The 18,117-nt window shown below is 37.6% G+C and overlaps 1 protein-coding gene across 4 annotated transcripts in view; it reads right to left on the reverse strand.

The window, feature by feature from the left end:
* BRWD1 (bromodomain and WD repeat domain containing 1) overlaps positions 1–18,117 on the reverse strand; it is a 162,539-nt gene that overhangs the window by 110,721 nt on the left and 33,701 nt on the right. For all 4 annotated transcript variants that reach the window (XM_027770963.1, XM_006146293.3, XM_027770965.1 and 1 more), the window contains 8 exons: positions 17,524–17,594; positions 16,272–16,372; positions 14,363–14,403; positions 12,738–12,836; positions 7,374–7,524; positions 6,989–7,123; positions 3,714–3,842; positions 3,321–3,546 (listed from right to left, as the gene is read on the reverse strand). In XM_027770963.1, the coding sequence (XP_027626764.1) occupies positions 3,321–3,546; positions 3,714–3,842; positions 6,989–7,123; positions 7,374–7,524; positions 12,738–12,836; positions 14,363–14,403; positions 16,272–16,372; positions 17,524–17,594 (953 nt within the window). The remainder of the gene's footprint in view (positions 1–3,320; positions 3,547–3,713; positions 3,843–6,988; positions 7,124–7,373; positions 7,525–12,737; positions 12,837–14,362; positions 14,404–16,271; positions 16,373–17,523; positions 17,595–18,117) is intronic.

Raw genomic sequence — 18,117 nt, forward strand, 5'->3', positions numbered from 1 at the left:
CTAACTTAGACCACCCCACCAAAAAGCCTAGATGTATGCATAACTCTTCTTTCATAGCACAAGACACACAAATGTTAAATTCTAAAATTAGCAGAATATTTGTTTCTATTTGGCATAACATAATCAATATTAAAATATTACAGTAAATTTCCACCCATAAAGGCTTAAGTGCTACAGGAACCATAAACAACTACCCTGGAAAGACACATACATAAACAGGCATCACTAGTAAAACATTTGTGGAGAGAATATGAAACACTAAAACATAACCCAAAGAAGGCACAAAAGGAGAAGGAAAGGCATAAAGAACTGAAAGTATAAAGAGAAAGCAATTAGAAATGTGTTAAATTCTAACCTGATCATACTAACAATGTTAAACATAAACAGTCTATACATTCCAATTAAAATTAACAGACAGGTTATCAGATTGGATATGCACCTACAATGAAGATATTTTAAACATAAAGACAGATAAAGAATCAAAGATTTTATCATGCCAACATTTATCGAAAAAGCTGGACCGGTAGACTCCCTAATGACATTGCAGTTAAGGAGGCTGAATCTCACATGACCAACTGTATGGTTCAAGTCCTGGACCTGGTGGCTTGAAAAACATGCCAGGCACCTGTACATGCATGCCCAAAAATCCCAAGAGAAGAAAGAATGGCCCTAAGGTGGTGATTTCTCACTTTCTCTCTCTCCCCTCTCCACTGCCTCTATCCTGCTCTGCCCTGCCCCAGTTTCTCTCCAGTGAGTATACGCGTCCTATGATAAATGTCAAAAATTACAACAACAAAAAAAAAGGTGTATTCATTTCTGGATCAGCCTTTGAATGCGGAAGCTAAGCACCGTGCAAAGAAAGCCAGATCCTACATGGCTGATCATGGTTCAAATCACAGCCACCAGCAGTTTTAAACACTTGTCAAGTGTATTTTGGGCACACATGCCCAAAATCCCGACAAGATGAATAAGTGGAATAAAAAAAATTGTGATGTGACCATGCCCCACTGGAGGTTGCTTTATCTGTCTCTCTCTCTCACACACACAAGTGGACATACCCTCTGGCAATAAAAAAGTGTGTTAATTCCTTCCTTGGTGGGAAGACGGGTCCACCCTAAAAAGGTCCCCAACCCTAGGCTCAGTCAGTCAGCCGGGGTCATGGGCATGTACAGGGAAATTCTAAGACAGGAACCAGGGACCTTCTCATATGGCTTCAGCATCATAAAAACACAGCATTAACACAGTACCTTCCCATAAAGGATCATCAATTATAAAGAAAAAAATAGCAACGTCACAGAACTGTGGCATATACCACCTTAGGCAAGTATTCAAAGACATTACCAATAATCAGACAAACTACAATCATAAGCATACTAATGTGATGCCCTACGACTACAACATCATTTATGTCATATTTGGTCAAAAGTGCCTAACCTGAATTTAATCAAGAACGAAAGAATCCAAACTGGGGGAACCAGCAGTTAGCTAATGGCTGTCACTGGACTCCCACGTAGTCGACCGCGGTTTGCATCCTGGACCCGGTGGCTTTAAACTCACATCGGGCGCATGTGCGTACGTGCCCAAGATCCCGAGAGGAGAATGGAGAAGAAGAGATTGCGGTGTGACCATCCTCCCTGGGGGGTGATTTCTCGGTTTCTGTCTCTTAATGTGTCTCTGTCTGTCTAGCGCACGCGCCCTATAGCGAAAAAAACTCTCAAAAAAAAAAAAAAAAGAATCCAAACTGAAGTACTCTATAATTCCAGGCCTGTACTCTTCAAGATATCAATATCCTAAAAGTCAAAAGCTAACAACCTAAGATTGAGGAGACTAAATAAATATGACAACTGAATTCCAAGCATAGTCCCAAAACAAATCAGTAGAGAACAAAAAAAAACTATAAACATAGATTATGAGAATGAATAGTAAGATCTGATTACAAACTGTAAGTTTGATAATATTATTTGATTATTAAATGTCCTAATTTTAGTAATTGTTTATGGTTACATGAGAGAATATTGTTCACAAAAAATATATACTTAAACATTTAAGGGTAAATAGGAATGAGGTCTGGAACTCAAGTCACAAATGGTTCAAAACAACATGTATATTGTCTTTTGGGGTGTTTTAAATAATTATTTTATATTTATTATTACTTTTTAAAAATTTGACCGGAGAGAGACAGAGACAGGGAAAGCGAGAAAGTAAACTACCAGGTCCGACATTCGAACTATGGTTGGCCATGTGAGAGTCCAGTGCCTTAACCACACCCCCTGCCAGCCCCATTGTTTTTATACACATACATACACACACACACACACACACACACACACTCTCTCTCTCTTACATACGGCTATTAGAAAAGTCACGATGCATTTCTGCACAGAAAAATACATGACTCTTCTAATGACCCAATATATAACAAAGTATTAATGATTGGTGAACCTAGAGGTATGGAAGTTTCTTGTATTCTTCTTCAAATTTTCCAAATAAAATGTTAAAAATAAGCCAGTTCCATAGCATAGTGAAGGGAGCTAGATCTCACATGGCCAACCAACATGCTTCCTACTTGAAAAACAAGGCAAGGAGGCAAGGGGGACTAGTAGATAGCGTAATGGTTACATCACAGGACTCCCAGGTAGTTGACCATGGTTCAAGTCCAGGACCCAGTGACTTAAAACACACCAGGCAAGTGTGCATGGAAGCCCAAGATCCTGAGAAGAAGATGGAAGAGAAGGACTGCGGCACTGACAACCCCACCTGGGTAGTGATTTCTTTCTCTCTCTCTCTCTCTCTCTCTCTCTCTTTCTCTCTCTCTCCAGCGAATGCATGCGCCCTATAGCAAAAATCTCTTTAAAAAAAAGAGAAAAAACCAAGGCAAGGCAGGAGCCACCCAGTGGCATCGTGATTAAGGCACCAGTTCCCACAAGGCTGACTTCACGGTTCGAGTCCTAGACCCGGCAGCTTGAGAAACATGCCAGCATGTGTGCGTACAAGCCCAAAATCCCAAGAGGAGAATGGAAAAGAAGGGATTGTAGCATGGATATTTCCTCTAGGAGGTGATTTCTCACTTTCTATCTCTCCAACTAGTGTATGCACCCTATGGCAAAAATCTAAAAGAAAAACAAAAACAAGCCAGGTGCCTATGCATAAGTACTCAACATCCTGACAGAAAGGAAAATGAAGGAAAAGGGACTGCAGCATGACCACATCCCAGTAGGGAGTGCTTTATCTTTCTTCTCTCTCCCCTTCTCTGGCAAGGGCACCCACCCACTAGCAAAATTAAAGAAAAAAGTTTTTAAAAACAAAAACTCCACACTTACTTGTTGCCACATAGCCGAGCTGTGGAACCAAATGTTCATCAGCAGAATTTTCTCGGCCTGGTACTAACCGCTGATATTTAGTTGGGTGAGGATTTCCATCTACATCTACCAAGAATGGTGGAGGCATGAGATGAGGAGCCTGTTGTGTTTGCTCATCCAAGACGTAATTGTTAGAGTCTCTAATCAGTGGTCGATAGTCAGTATGGAAGAACATCTGATCAGGAATCTAGAAGGTAAAGTTCACAGGATGACATTTTGAGGTTTATCTATGTTAAAGCAAGCAAATATTAATTAAAATTAGAATAAGGAAATCAAACCAGCACAGTTAAACTATTCCCAAAACATCCCTCAAACTACTTATTTTATATGCTATGAGAAAATATTTTAAATGACCTTTTCATATGGTTTGCTGCATCCAAAACCAAATATCAGAAGATGTCCATGTGAATCTGTACAGGCAAAATGCTGTCCATCCTGTGAAAACTTACAATCAAATACAGCTCCATGACCTTGTCCTTCAATCTAGGAAACCCAGAAGGAACAAAAAGTTAGGTCCAATTCTATGCAAGTGTTTCTGCTACATAAACATTTTTAACAGGGCTAACTTGCTACAATACATCCCTTCTGTGAAGAAAAAGTTTAAACCAATTTTGGGTTAAACACATACATCTACTAATACTATCAGAAAATAAAATTCATTTTAGACACCACTAGTCTAGAAAAAAAATCTTGAAAAATCTCCTAAACATTGGTTCTCCAAATGATTAAATAAAAGCTAAAAAAAAATCCAAAGTGAAGGCTTTCTGTGCTTCTCACAAGTGAGTAACAAGTAACTACACAAACTTTTATTTAATTATATAGTGAAAGGCTTATAACCTACCAGGTAAACAATAAAGATTAACAAAGTTTGGTATTCATGAACTAAAATCAACACTGCGGGAATTTTAAGAGTCTCTACTTCCACTCAGTAGTAAGATGGCTGACCACTAGGATGCAAAGTCTCAAGGGCACATGACACAGATGTCAGCAGCTACAGCTACCTTACTTCAAACCACGCATAGCTCACAGTTAACTTTTAAAGTGTTTATTGTTCTTTATTATTATTTTTTTTTCCTTTCAGAGTCTTGCAATGTAAGGTCCTCCTGCTTTAGCCACTCAAGTAGCTGTGACTACAGGTGAGTGGCACTGTACCCAACCAGGAATCAAACTCGGGCCTCCCATGTGTTCTCAGTCTGCCTAGTAGCAGTATCAACCAGTGCTGGGCCTTACTCTTCCTTTTTAACTGTAAATGACATTAGTTTACATTAATTTATCAACTTACTCATTTTTGCTTTTAAATTTTTGCCAGAGGGTGTGTGTGCTCATTTGGGGTGGTAGGGATGGAGAGGAGTACTCCCAATAGGTATGGTCATATCACAATCACTTCTCCATTTTTCCCTTCTTTCAGGATTTTAGACACACACAGGGGCCAGGGTGTTTTTCAAGCTACCAGGTCCAGGACTGGAACTGCACAGTCAATAATATGGGATCCAGTCACCTTACCCACCAGGCCATGAGCACTATATAACTAAGTTAGCTGTTTGGTTACTCTACAATGTACAGCTATGCATATTTGTTGTCTAGGCCTATAACTTTTTCCAATAACTAAACTTTTTGTGTTCAGTGCTAGAAAAATGAATCATTTACCAATAATTGCCAAAACAAACTCACATCTATCCCCAAATAAATCACTACTTGAAAAGTGACACTTCGTTACTGCTAAACTACACATGAATGGATATCAATCAACGAATTTAGAAAAAATAAAATGACTGGGATATTCAAAACGCACTGCTGAATAGTATGTATTATAAATTTGTATTCTCTCATAACATAAAAGGAAAAAAATTGTACAAATATTTTTTTCTCCAGTTGATTTTTAAAACATGGAAACAGATGTGCCCATATGATACTACCTCTACCACAAACAAACCTGAGCCTTTGTACCATTTTGCATCCCTGCCCTGAGGCATCAAATCATCATAAAGCAAAGTCAGGTTGGATAGGGTCAGGCAGAGAGAGCTCAAAGAATGGCAAGACAAAGATGGTGGCAGTTACTTCTCCCATCATGCATATGGACCCAACTGCACTAAAAGCTTTTCTAGGACTACTTGCTAAGAATGAAGTTTCCCCATGTGGGCAATCTCATCTAAACAGAGCAAATCAGACTAGGATTTTTACATGCAGCTTATAAAGAGCTACACGTAACAAAATGCAACCTGCAACTAGGGTCAGTAGAGGGCATAGTGGTATGTCACTGGACTCCCACATGGCCAACTACAGTTGGAGTCCAGGACCCAATGGCTTGAATCTCACACCAGGCACGTGTGCAGGCATGCCCAAGAACCCAGGAGAAGAATGGAGAAAAGGGATTGTGGCATGGCCATTCTCTCTGGGGGGTGAATTCTCACTTTCCCTCTCATTGTCTCCATCTCTTTCTTTCTCTGGCCAGTGTACACACTCTAAGGCAAAATCTCTGGGGGGAAAAGGGGGAACAAAGTGCAGCCTGCAACTAATTGTGCCTGGGAAACAATTCAGTTCCACATTACATTTCACCATGTACTGGGTCATCGGGAAAGTTCTGATGCATTTTTTTGGCCAGTAAAAAAAACATGTCATGACTTTTACAATGACCTAATGTTTATAAAATATTGCTATGTTAGTGACTGACAAGACTCCATGATTTGTCTAGCATCAGAGAATTAAGAGTCTCTCAGCTGAGCAGTAAAGACAAAAACTCAGTATCTAAGGACAATTTTTAGTATCTGGTTAGAAATAAATCATAATTGCCTACTTGAGACTTTTCAGATTCTTCTATGACATAGAGGTCATTCAGCTCATATTCTGCCTAAAGTCTGAAGTAATCAAGTTTTTGGCTTTGATAAGTAAAATTAAAGACATAATAATCTTATTGAGTTTCAAAGGCTTTAATTAAGATGACAGATGTGGGGGCCACCCAGGTGGCATGGTGGTTAAGATGGCCAGATCCCACATAGCCAACAGCATCCTTCAAGTCCCAGACTCAGGAGTTTGGAAAACATTCCAGATCTCTGTGTGCACCAAAACTCACAAGAGGGGAATGGAGCAGAATGGACTACAGTATGGTCATCCTCCAGGGGATGCTCTCTCATTTTCCACTTAGGATCCTCATCTGGCTCTACAATATTCATATGCACACACACACACATAAACACACAAAAGAAGGCTGAGAAATCCCAATGTTTGATATCAAGATGACTAGGGATGTTTACTAAACATTACTCAGTCACTACATACTATGTTACTGACAAGTTTTACATATTTTTATTAACCATCAAATATTTCAATAAATTCAAATAGTAAAAAAGGTGTGTAATTACCATAATGTTATCAATTTAAACACACAGGCTCACATTCAACACAGTAAAAGCTAAATAAATTTTGAAAGTAATTCCCATATGAATCATATAGAGAATTTCATGTATGTATGTATGTGTGGCTATTGGGTATTTGTTAGACTTTAAGTACCCAGTTACTAGAAATAAAAACTGCCAAAACATTTAGTTCAACTTCTGGCAAATCCTCAAAATCCAGATACTCTAAACAAATGCAATAATCATGCATCAAAGTCATACCTCACTTCAACTTACCATATTAAAATAATGTTTCATCTTGGTGCCTTTTGTAACATCCCATATAAATATGCTGCCATCATGTCCTGCAGATAACATAATTCTGGAATCAAAGGGATGTGTCTCCAAAACAAACACTTCATCAGCATGTCCCTTTATTCAACAAAGTCATAACATTAAGGAGGGTCTACAAGTAACTTGAAAATTAAAAAACATACTGTTACAGTGCTTAAAGGGCTTTTAAAAATGTATTAATGACAATTTTTATGTTATTATATATAAAAATTTCTAGTCCTTTGATCATTTAATAAAACTTGCTCAGTATAATAAATTTTATAGTTTCAAAAATTAAGATTACAAGTAAAAGCTCTTGATTTGTCATAGTGTATAAAAAACCATTTACCAGTAAGTTATGAAGCAGCTGTCCTGTATAGGAATTCCACACTTTGAGGACATGATCATTCACAGCTGTGACAACAATGCTATCATTCTGATTCCAAGCTATCATTGTTACTTTGGGTTTCATAAATCTCTCCTCTTCTGAAGATAAATCCCTAATTTAAAAAATATGCAATGTGTAAACTCATTTAGATGGTAGGTTATAAAGCAGTCCTTCATAAAACCAAAAATAACTAAAGAAATAAGACTATTTTATAAGCCCTAGAGAGAGGTCCTCACATCTGACTCATAACAGATTATCTAGAAACAAATCAGGGCAAAACACAGATCGGAGGGGATAATTTAAAAGCAGTTCAGAGATTAAGAGCAGAATTTAGGACACAACTGCTACTTATGAAAGCAGTTATTTCTCCCAGCCTCTTCTATTATTCCCTTCTCCTAATTCTAAATCTTTTTTATGTTTTTAGTTTGCTATAGGGTATATGTGCTTGCCAGAGAAAGACAGAGACAAATAGAAAGTGTTCGCCCCACGGGGGAAATGGCCATGCCACAGTACCCCTCTCCTCCATTCTCCTCCTGGGATTTTAGGCACACACGCCCAGTGTGATTTTCAAGCCACAGGGTCTGAGATTCATACCACATAGTCAGCTATGTGGTATCCAACTGCCTTGACCTCCACGCTACCTAACGGCTCCCAAAGCTAACACTTTCAACTGTTTCTCCCTCCAGAGAAGTAAAGACATTTTAAAAAACAAATGAAAAAGGGTAATTTATCCTCACATCTCCCAGGTCTAGAAAGATACCTGCAACACTCTCTATTTGTTGAACTGTAAGACTGTGCTCATCTCTTTATACTTACCTACAGTCTACTCCTATAAGCCCCTGGAGAAGAATGGTCTTGGATACACATCTCTGCAGTGTTTCATAGCCTTTATAAAAGTTATACATGGGACTAGCAGATAGCATAATGGTTACATCGCTGGACTTCCACATAGTCGACCACGGTTTGAGTCCCAGACCTGGCAGTTTAGAACTCACACCAGGTATGTGTCTGTGCATGCTCAAATCCCAAGAGGAGAATAGAGGAGAAAGTATAGTGGCATGGCCATCTCCACAGGAAGTGGTTTCTCACTTTCTGTCTCTCCGTCTGTCTTTCTGGCAAGTGCACATGCCCCATAACAAAATCTCTCTCAAAAAATAAAACTGTACACAAAGTTTCTCTGTAACTCTAGTAGTCAATAATAAACATTAAAGGGACCAGCAGGTGGCGTGGTGGTTAAGGCACTGGACATTCCCACATGGCCAACCAGGGTTCAGGTCCTGAATCTGGTGGCTTGCTTTCTCAATTTCTCTCTCTCTCTCTCACCCTCTGTCTCTCTCTGGTCAAACTAAAAAATAAATGAATGAATAAATAAAATAATTATTTTAATAATAATAATAATAAACATTAAAAGGATGAGAGGAAAGGCCAAACTCATCCTGAAATCATAGCACACATTCTAAGAAATTGTATGTATCTAATATATATTTTAATTAGCGAAGAAAACCACCTTGGGACTATAGAGTAATTGCTCCATAACAGCTATCTATATTATATCAGCACAATGAAACTCAGAAAAGAGAATAATTCTGATTAGATTGGTAGGGAGAAAGAACACAGAGTAAAACAGAATAAAGCCTAAGGTTGCGCTCTTCACTTTAAACTACAAGGCTTTTCTGGTTAATAATCTTGAAATTACTACAGACACATTGCTTTTTATCAAGTTCATGAGCCAAGATTAGAATATTTTAAAACAAACATCTGAGGCCAGCTGATGGTGTGGTGGTTGAGGCAGCTAGATCCCATATGACAACTGCATGGATCAGGTCCTGGGCCTGGCAGCTTGAAACAAGAGCCAGGAACATGTGTGTATGCCCAAAATCCTGAGACAACAATGGAGAAGGGACTGCAGCAGGGCCACCCCACCAAACTGATTTCTCACCTCGCCACTGCAGCCAGCACACATGCCCTATAGCAAAAACTAAAAACAAACAAAACTAACATACATATCATCTATCGATTCTTACAAACAGAAAAAAAAATGCTTTCCAAGATTTGGAAAATAGTAAAACTTTAAATGAGAAAAGAGTATTACCATAGGTGAAAGAAATTATAGGAAAAGGTTCCTTGATAATGGAATATGCAATCAAGAAAACTAGGCAGTTTTTCATCTCAAATAATTTGGGAACCAGGTAGTGGTGCAGTGGTGATGCACCTTGACCCACATGGCAAAGTCCTGGGTTCTCATTCTGGGATATACCAGAGTGCACCAGGCATGCACACACATGCCTATGAAATTCAGGCCAGAAGAAACTGAGGATGGGTAACAACATAAAGACACTGGTAGGGATGCCTGTCTCTCCGTCTCTCTCTCGTGGAAGAAATAAACTTTAAAAAACTTTTATTACACTCAAGTTTTTTAGTTCTTTTTTTTTTTTTAAGATTTTTTTTTTCCCATAGGGCATGTGCTCTCACAGGAGAGAAACAGAGGCAGTGAGGGGTAAAGTGAGAAATCACCCCTCTAGAAGGAATGGCCACACCGCAGTCCCTTCTCTTGGGAGTTCAGGCACACACTCACATGGACCCGTTGTGATTTCCTTTTTTTTTTTTTTTTTTTTTTTTTTGAGGGGTTGTTTCCAAGTGCGCTCGGCAAAAAGACAGAGACAGAGAGAAAGCAAGAAATCACCCCCCGGGGGGGATGGTCATGCCACAATCCCTTCTCTTCCATTCTCCTCTCAGGATCTTGGGCGCACACGCACCTGGTGTGAGTTTAAGCCACAGGATCCAGGACTCGAACTGCGGTCAATTACATGGGAGTCCAGCGAGCGACATAGCCATTATGACATCTGCTGGTTTACACCTGTTGTGATTTCTGGGCCACCAGCCTGGGACCTGAACCAGTCAGCCATGTAAGACTTGAGTCCAGTGCCTTAACTACATCACCTGCTAGCCCCAGGAGCTTCAGCTTTAAAACTTCAGTGGAGAAGCCAGCAGGTGGCACAGTGGTTAAGGCACTGGACTTCCATCCACATGGCCAACCACAATTTGAGTCCTGGACACAGTGGCTTGAAACTCACACCAGGCACATGTGCGGACATGTCTAAAATCCAAAGAGGAGAATGGACTGTAGTGTGGCTACTGGCCCCGGGGGTAATTTCTCACTTTCTTGTTTTCTGGGTCTGTATGTATCTCTGGGAAGAACACGCAGCCTACGGCAAACATCTTTCCAAAAATTAATAAATAAATAAAACTTGAGTAAAGGGGCCAGCAGGTGGCAGAGTAGCTAAGGTACTGGACTCCCACATGGCCCACCATGAAAATCACACCAGGCACATGTACATAAGTGCCTCTCCAAAAAAAGAACTATAAGTGCATGTTCTCACTCACTGTAAAAGCCAAAAGATTAAAAAATAAAGTTGATGTTCCTATTTTGCCTATTAAAATAATTGTTCATAGGTGAATATGAGTTTGAACCATCTTCACTTCCATCCCCTCCATTATTCAACTAATCGATTTACTTTCATACTGAGATTCTTCCGAATATTCAGAAGTAACGTTTTTTATATAATAGTAAAGATATTTTTAAACAATTATTTAATTTTATTTGTTATTATTTTTTCATTTGTTATGGGACCCATGTTCTCACCAGAGACAGACAGAGAGAGAGAAAGTGAAAAAGCAAGCCACCAGGTCTGAGACTCGAACTATGGTTGGCCTTGTGGGAGCACCTTAACCACCACATCACCTGCTGGCCCCAAGATTTTTTTAACTTGTTAATAAGGGATAGTCAAATTTCCAGTACATACTCTTCCCAGTCCCCAACATAGGTAATTCCATAAAAATATTAAGATCAAATTTATTTTAAAAACTTAATACAATTCTCTGAGCTACATACAGCAAAGAACATGTCAATTTCTTTTGGGTTGTCAGAAAAGTCATGATGCATTTTTGCAAAGAAAAACATGGAAAAAAATACATCATGATTTTTTAACAACCCAATAGTACTGTTAAAAAAAAAAGGCACGATTTCCAAATGACAAATAAAGATTTCTCAGAAAAATTAATACAAAAAAGTATATTTAACTTTGAAAACAAACTAAAATTTCCAAGAATGCTTAAGACAGGGAGTCTAAATTCTCAGATAATGAAACAAATTCGGAAATGTTAAATGATGCTCTCAAAATTACACAGCTACAAAAACAGCTGAAGTGTATCTGAGCCAAAGCCTGACTCCAAAATACATGTTCTTTTCTACTACCCATCCTATCTCCCAATAGACAGAACAAAAGGGCAATGTATTTCCAATGTGCAACATTTACCTTAGAAAGAATAATCTCAGAGATGCTCAGAACATGCTTAAAACTTCAAAGAGGAAGCCGTTGAGAAACTTGACAAGCCAAAATTTTAGAATGCAAAATTCCCACCTGCACTGAATATTGCTTAAAGAATTATTTACTTATTTCGGGAACCAGCAGTTAGCGTAATGGCTATGTCGCTGGATTCCCACGTAGTCGACCGCGGTTCGTGTCCCGGACCCGGTGGCTTAAGACTCACGCCGGGCGCGTGTGCGTGCGTGCCCAAGATCCCGAGAGGAGAATGGAGGAGAAGGGATTGCGGCGTGACCATCCCCCCTGAGGGGTGATTTCTCGCTTTCTGTCTCTATGTCTCTCTCTGTCTGTCTGGCGAACGCACACGCCCTACAGTGAAAATCTCTCTCAAAAAAAAAAAAGAATTATTTACTTATTTTTAAATTTTCTATAGGAAACTTGCACTCACAAGGGAGAGACAAAGGGAGAAAGTAAGCCACTAGGTCTGGGACTCAAACTATAATCGACCATGTGGGGATTCCAGTGGCTCAATCATCATGCCATCTGCTGGCCCTGGAACTCGATTTTTTTTTAAATCTTAACAATAAGGTGTGAGTGCTTGCTTTATTCCCAGGCTTAGCTCCAAGCTACTTTTTAAAAATCCAAAAACCCATCTAAAGAAAAATAAAATTCCTATACTCGATGCACCTGATGTAATTATGTTTTTTTTGATAGTGAGTAGTTTTAAATCCAACACCTAAGAAGCTTAACACTTTGAGCAACAGTAGTACAAGTCCATGTTGTTCTTTACTACATAATAAGAATAAATTCTTCTGTATATAAGGGATATAAGTAGCCACTTATCAGATGTGCAGTAAATAGCTGTTCTTTAGACTATAGCTCTTCAAAATAGAAGATGGCTATAATGCCCTCAACAAAATAACCGAATGTGAAAGAGAAAAACAGACACACAGTCCAGGCACCTACACTGAACCTACTTGTAACAAACACATCTACATACCCTGAGATCCTGGTGGCCATGTCCAATACAACACTTCTCCACTCCGACTGCTCAAACCTCCAAACCCGTGCTGTTCCGTCCCTACTGCCACTTAGGAACCTTAAAATATTCAGAAAAAAAGATTTTACATACTTGGTACCAAAAGCTACAATTAAAATCACAAGCAAAAAATTGTTCAATGTTGCTGTCCTGACAACAGAAGACTACAATATTAATTTAAAAGGCAAGCATTTAATACCTATCTGGACAGAAAAAAAAATCTGGATTGCTAAATCTGGCCCTATAAGACAAATAAAATGAAATAAAATGTATTTCAAGCTCAATCAGTTACTTTTCAAACAAACAGAATTTTGTGAGGACAATGTTCAAGCAGCACTTGGAGAGGGTGAAAAAAATAGGAAAAGATATACTAGAAAATGAACATGGGCAAAAACTCCACTTTAAGCATCTTTAGTCTAAATTTAAATTAATTCATGTTGGATACTATAAAAATAAATCAACCTATTAATAAATCAAAGTATTAAAAACTATTATTTAGGAAAGGCACCTGACACAAACTGGGGGCTAGAAAGGAAGCAATTTAAGTAATAAATTACCACAGGACACATCATTGTGGTTAATAGAAAGGATTTTTTTAAGTTACACAAACATAAGGAATTTCATCATCTTTTATACCTGTTTCAGCAAATCAAACATCTAGCCAAAGAACTATGTTTGGTCACAGTAGCCAACACGCATTTAATACCTATCTGGACAGAAAAAAAAATCTGGATTGCTAAATCTGGCCCTATAAGACAAATAAAATGAAATAAAATGTATTTCAAGCTCAATCAGTTACTTTTCAAACAAACAGAATTTTGTGAGGACAATGTTCAAGCAGCACTTGGAGAGGGTGAAAAAAATAGGAAAAGATATACTAGAAAATGAACATGGGCAAAAACTCCACTTTAAGCATCTTTAGTCTAAATTTAAATTAATTCATGTTGGATACTATAAAAATAAATCAACCTATTAATAAATCAAAGTATTAAAAACTATTATTTAGGAAAGGCACCTGACACAAACTGGGGGCTAGAAAGGAAGCAATTTAAGTAATAAATTACCACAGGACACATCATTGTGGTTAATTAGAAAGGATTTTTTTAAGTTACACAAACATAAGGAATTTCATCATCTTTTATACCTGTTTCAGCAAATCAAACATCTAGCCAAAGAACTATGTTTGGTCACAGTAGCCAACACAAACTACAATTCTGAAAACGTTTACACCTCATATGTTTCTTCCCAGTTCCAGACACTTTTAGTTCAATTAATACATTTATTAATAAGTGCCCACAAATATGCAAGTGAAAGTGACTATAGTCAATCATGTTGTTCATTTCAAAATTGCTGAGAGCAAATTTTAAATGTTCTTCCCACAAAAAAGTGAGTATGTAAGGCAATGAATCCGTAATCATTTGACAATGTAAACATGTATCACGATGTACCCTATAAATACTACAATCATTTGTCAATTAAATATACCATAAAAGAAAAAAATATATACATAGTGATACATTAGCTATATTTATATATAGTATATTGCATTTGCCTAAAAATACACACAAATACAAACACATACTTACCGGTCACCATTGTTACAGAATTGGATACTATCTACTTTATCCTAGGGGAGGAGATAAAAAAAAAAAAAAAAAAAAAAAAAAAAAAGATCATCTACATAGTTTGTAAATTTATTTTTTTGTTTTTTCATAGTTTATAAATTTAAAATAATAAAAATTTAGTACTAGAAATACCTCTGGTTCACCAAGCAAGAGACCTGCTCTCATGCTGCCTAGTCATTAAACATGTATTGTACTTTTAAGTACAAATACTTTATGAACCAAATAAGACTACTAAGATACAGTTCCTGGAGATCAGCAGATAGAGTAATGGTTAAGTCACTGGACTCCCACGGAGTCAACCGCGGTTTGAGTCCTGGACCCGGAGGCTTGAAACTCACGTTGGGCACATGTGCATACATGCTTAAAATCCCAAGAGGCAAATAAAGGAGAAGGAACTGTGGTGTGGCCATACCACCAGGGGGTGATTTCTTGCTCTCTCTCTATCTCTGTCTGGTGAGCACACATACTCTATAGCAAAAATCTCCAAAAAATAAAAAATATATATATACAGTTCCTGTTTCAAACATATACGTATCCAATAGGAAAAAAAGCATAACAAAAATTAAAGCTGTACATATTTATACTTTGTTTTAAATTATTTCTGTACAAATAAAACATATGGAAAATGATCAAAGACTATAAAACAACTACGATATGTAAACTTTTTTCCCCTTTAAATTGATGTGAACCTGTATTTATCAAATAACCTCTGGGTACAGATTGGCTTCCCTGAAAAGTTCCATCAAGAGAAAAGATGACCTGATCTCCTAACCAATATTCCAGAACACTAACACATTTATCTTTCTTACTATCCATTAATCAAATAGCATTCTGATTTCATGAGCTTAATTAGAAAAAACAGGTCCATCTGAAACTATCTCACTCAGGTCAACTGTCGTCATCATCAAATTTTGGACTTAACACTAAAATAACCACTGTAAAATACCAGTACTTTAAAGATGCTAATCTGAGTTGCCTATCATATCGCTCACTCTTTAAATGTCGGGTTGTTGGAAAAGTCATGACACAGAAAAACAGAAAACTAAGTCTTGACTTTTTCAACACAATTCCCCGTATGCTTACATTAGAATTTGAACAGAATTGACAAAAGCCATATTGTACTAAAGATTTTCATTTTTATAAACATACAAAAATCTCTAAATTTTAATATTTTATCAAATGTAATTCAGCAAAATTGAGGAAAAATGTAACTTCAAATTTAAGAGAAAAGCATCACAACCAATAATTTATCTCAGAAGTGCAACTATGATTTAATATTTTTAAGTTGAATAAAATAGTATCAAAAATCTTTTCTTTTTTCTTCTAGTGAAATTTTTGCTATAGGGTACACATGCTCTCCAGAGAGAGATAAAAGACAGAGACAGAAAGTGAGAAATCATCCCCCAGGCAGAATGGCCACACCACAATCTCTCTTCTCCATTCTCCTCTTGGGTATGCATACACATGTGCCTGGCTTGAGTTTTAAGCCACTGGGTCCAGAACTCGAACTGCAGTTGACTACAAGGGAGTCCAGTGACATAACCATTACACCATCTGTTGATCCAATCAAAAATCGTTAAAATTCATGTTTCAACAAAAGGATAACTAAAATTAAAACAACATTAGACAGGCCAGCAGGTGGTGTGGTAGTTATGGTGTTGGACTCCCACATGGCTGACTATGGTTCAAGCCTTAAACCTGGAGAATTGCTTTCTCTCTTTCTCTCTGGTGAGCACACATGTTCTGTAGCAAATTAAAAAATAATAATGATAAATAATATTAAGTTAATAATTCTTTAAAAAATAAGCAAAATTAGAATAGGAACATTACAAACAATAAATCTAAACAATTTTAAAACACGGATGCTTACAGTGTGGCTCTCAAGTTCTGCAATTTTTTCAGGTGCTTCAAAACCCAAAAAGTACATTCTGATTACATGATCAGTACTACCTGTGGCTAAAAACATGCCACCTGAAAAAAAAATGTTAAGGTTAGAATACCCAATTTATAACAAATTTCCAAACAAATCATATTTCTATATTAAAATATAGAAAAAGCATATTATCTCTTATTCTGCAAGTAAGTGTATCTCAATAGATTGGTTTTCTAACTCATTATATAAAGACCTCATAAAAATAAATTTATAGCTTTAATAAACAGTTCATTCTCTCTGAAAATATTCACAGTCTCATGCTGCATTGTCCCATGTGCCAATGCCAAGTGCCACTGCTCTTGGACAAAAGGGATCCTGCTTTCTCAACATTCCATACCTAAACCTAGCCAGAGAAAATTAAAAGTTCAGATTTTAATTTTTCAGATTTTAAGTTTTCAGATGGGTTTGGGAGAAATATCTTCCATTTATTCTGTAAGGTTAACACACAAGTTCACTATATAAGAAAAAAATAGTAACCTCACCAAAATTATATGTGGAAAACAAAACTAAAGTATCAAAAAGATACAGTACAGCCTTCAAAAAGAAAAACCACAACTTTAGAACATAAGCATGGAGCACCTAGCACAGAAACTACTTAGGCAGTTCCCAACTTCTGGGTGAGAACTGATGCCGATCTGTGGCCTGTCAGGAGCAAGGCTACCCAGTGCCTCCATCCGCAGGGCTGTGTAGCAGGCAACGGGTGGCAGGTGAGCAAGGGCAGCTACATCCGTGTTTGCAGGCATTCCCCATTGCTCACACTGCTCCCTGGACGGTGCCTCTCATCAGACCAGCAGTGGTATTGGATTCTCATGGGAACATGAACCTTACTGTTATATGACTGTTTCATTGCATATTACAACACAGTAGTGGTGGAAATGGGGTAGACAATATACGTGGTGTGCTTGGGTCATCCCAAGACCATCTCCATCCAGGTCCAGGAAGGGACTGTCTTCCTTAAGGATCTTTTTGCCAGTTATCTCTTAAATCAATGACTTTACTACTAGTAGAAATCAGAGAAAGGCAGAATGAGGGAGCAGAGCACAAGAGCTAATTAAACAAACATCATAAATAAATCTAATAAACAACAGAAGTCATTTACCACCTAACTGATAAAGGTTCATAGCAAGAATGTGGTCATTCAATAAATACTAAAAAAGAAAAAAAATTATTGAAGAAGTAGTTATCTTACCAACACTAAAAGAAGAACAAAGCATTTGAACGCCTGGCCTAGGCTTTTCAGTGAATTTCAGGGGACGTGAACTTTAAAAGAAAAAGATGCTGCTTTAAAATACATTAGTTAAACACATTACTACAGTTTTAAAATACTGGTTTTAATCTAGTATTTAAACACTGTAATCTTGTTTCCATAGTACCTTATCATAGCAAGTATTTTTAAGTATACTATCATACCTAGATGGCTTTTAGAAGGTGCTGTCAAAACCTGATCTTCATGCCAGTCCTACTAAACAGAAAAGCAGACCTACTAACCTTTTTTATTTTTGCTACAGGGTGCATGCACTCACCAGAAAAAGAGAGAGAAAGAAATCCAAACCAGGGGGAATGGCCACTCTACAATCCCTTCTCCTCTATTCTCCTCTCAGGATTTTGGGTACACATGCACACGTGCCTGGCATGTTTTTCAAGTCACCGGATCTGAGACTCAAACTGTGCGGTAGGCCATGTGGGATCCAATGGCCTTAACCCACACACTATTTGCTGGCTCTGAATCCCATTTTTTAGGTGAGGTGACTAAAGCTTAGAGAGACTAAGTGAATTCAATCAA

The sequence above is a fragment of the Tupaia chinensis genome, unplaced genomic scaffold (assembly GCF_000334495.1).
Source record: "Tupaia chinensis unplaced genomic scaffold, TupChi_1.0 Scaffold000175_1, whole genome shotgun sequence".
NCBI lineage: Eukaryota > Metazoa > Chordata > Mammalia > Scandentia > Tupaiidae > Tupaia > Tupaia belangeri.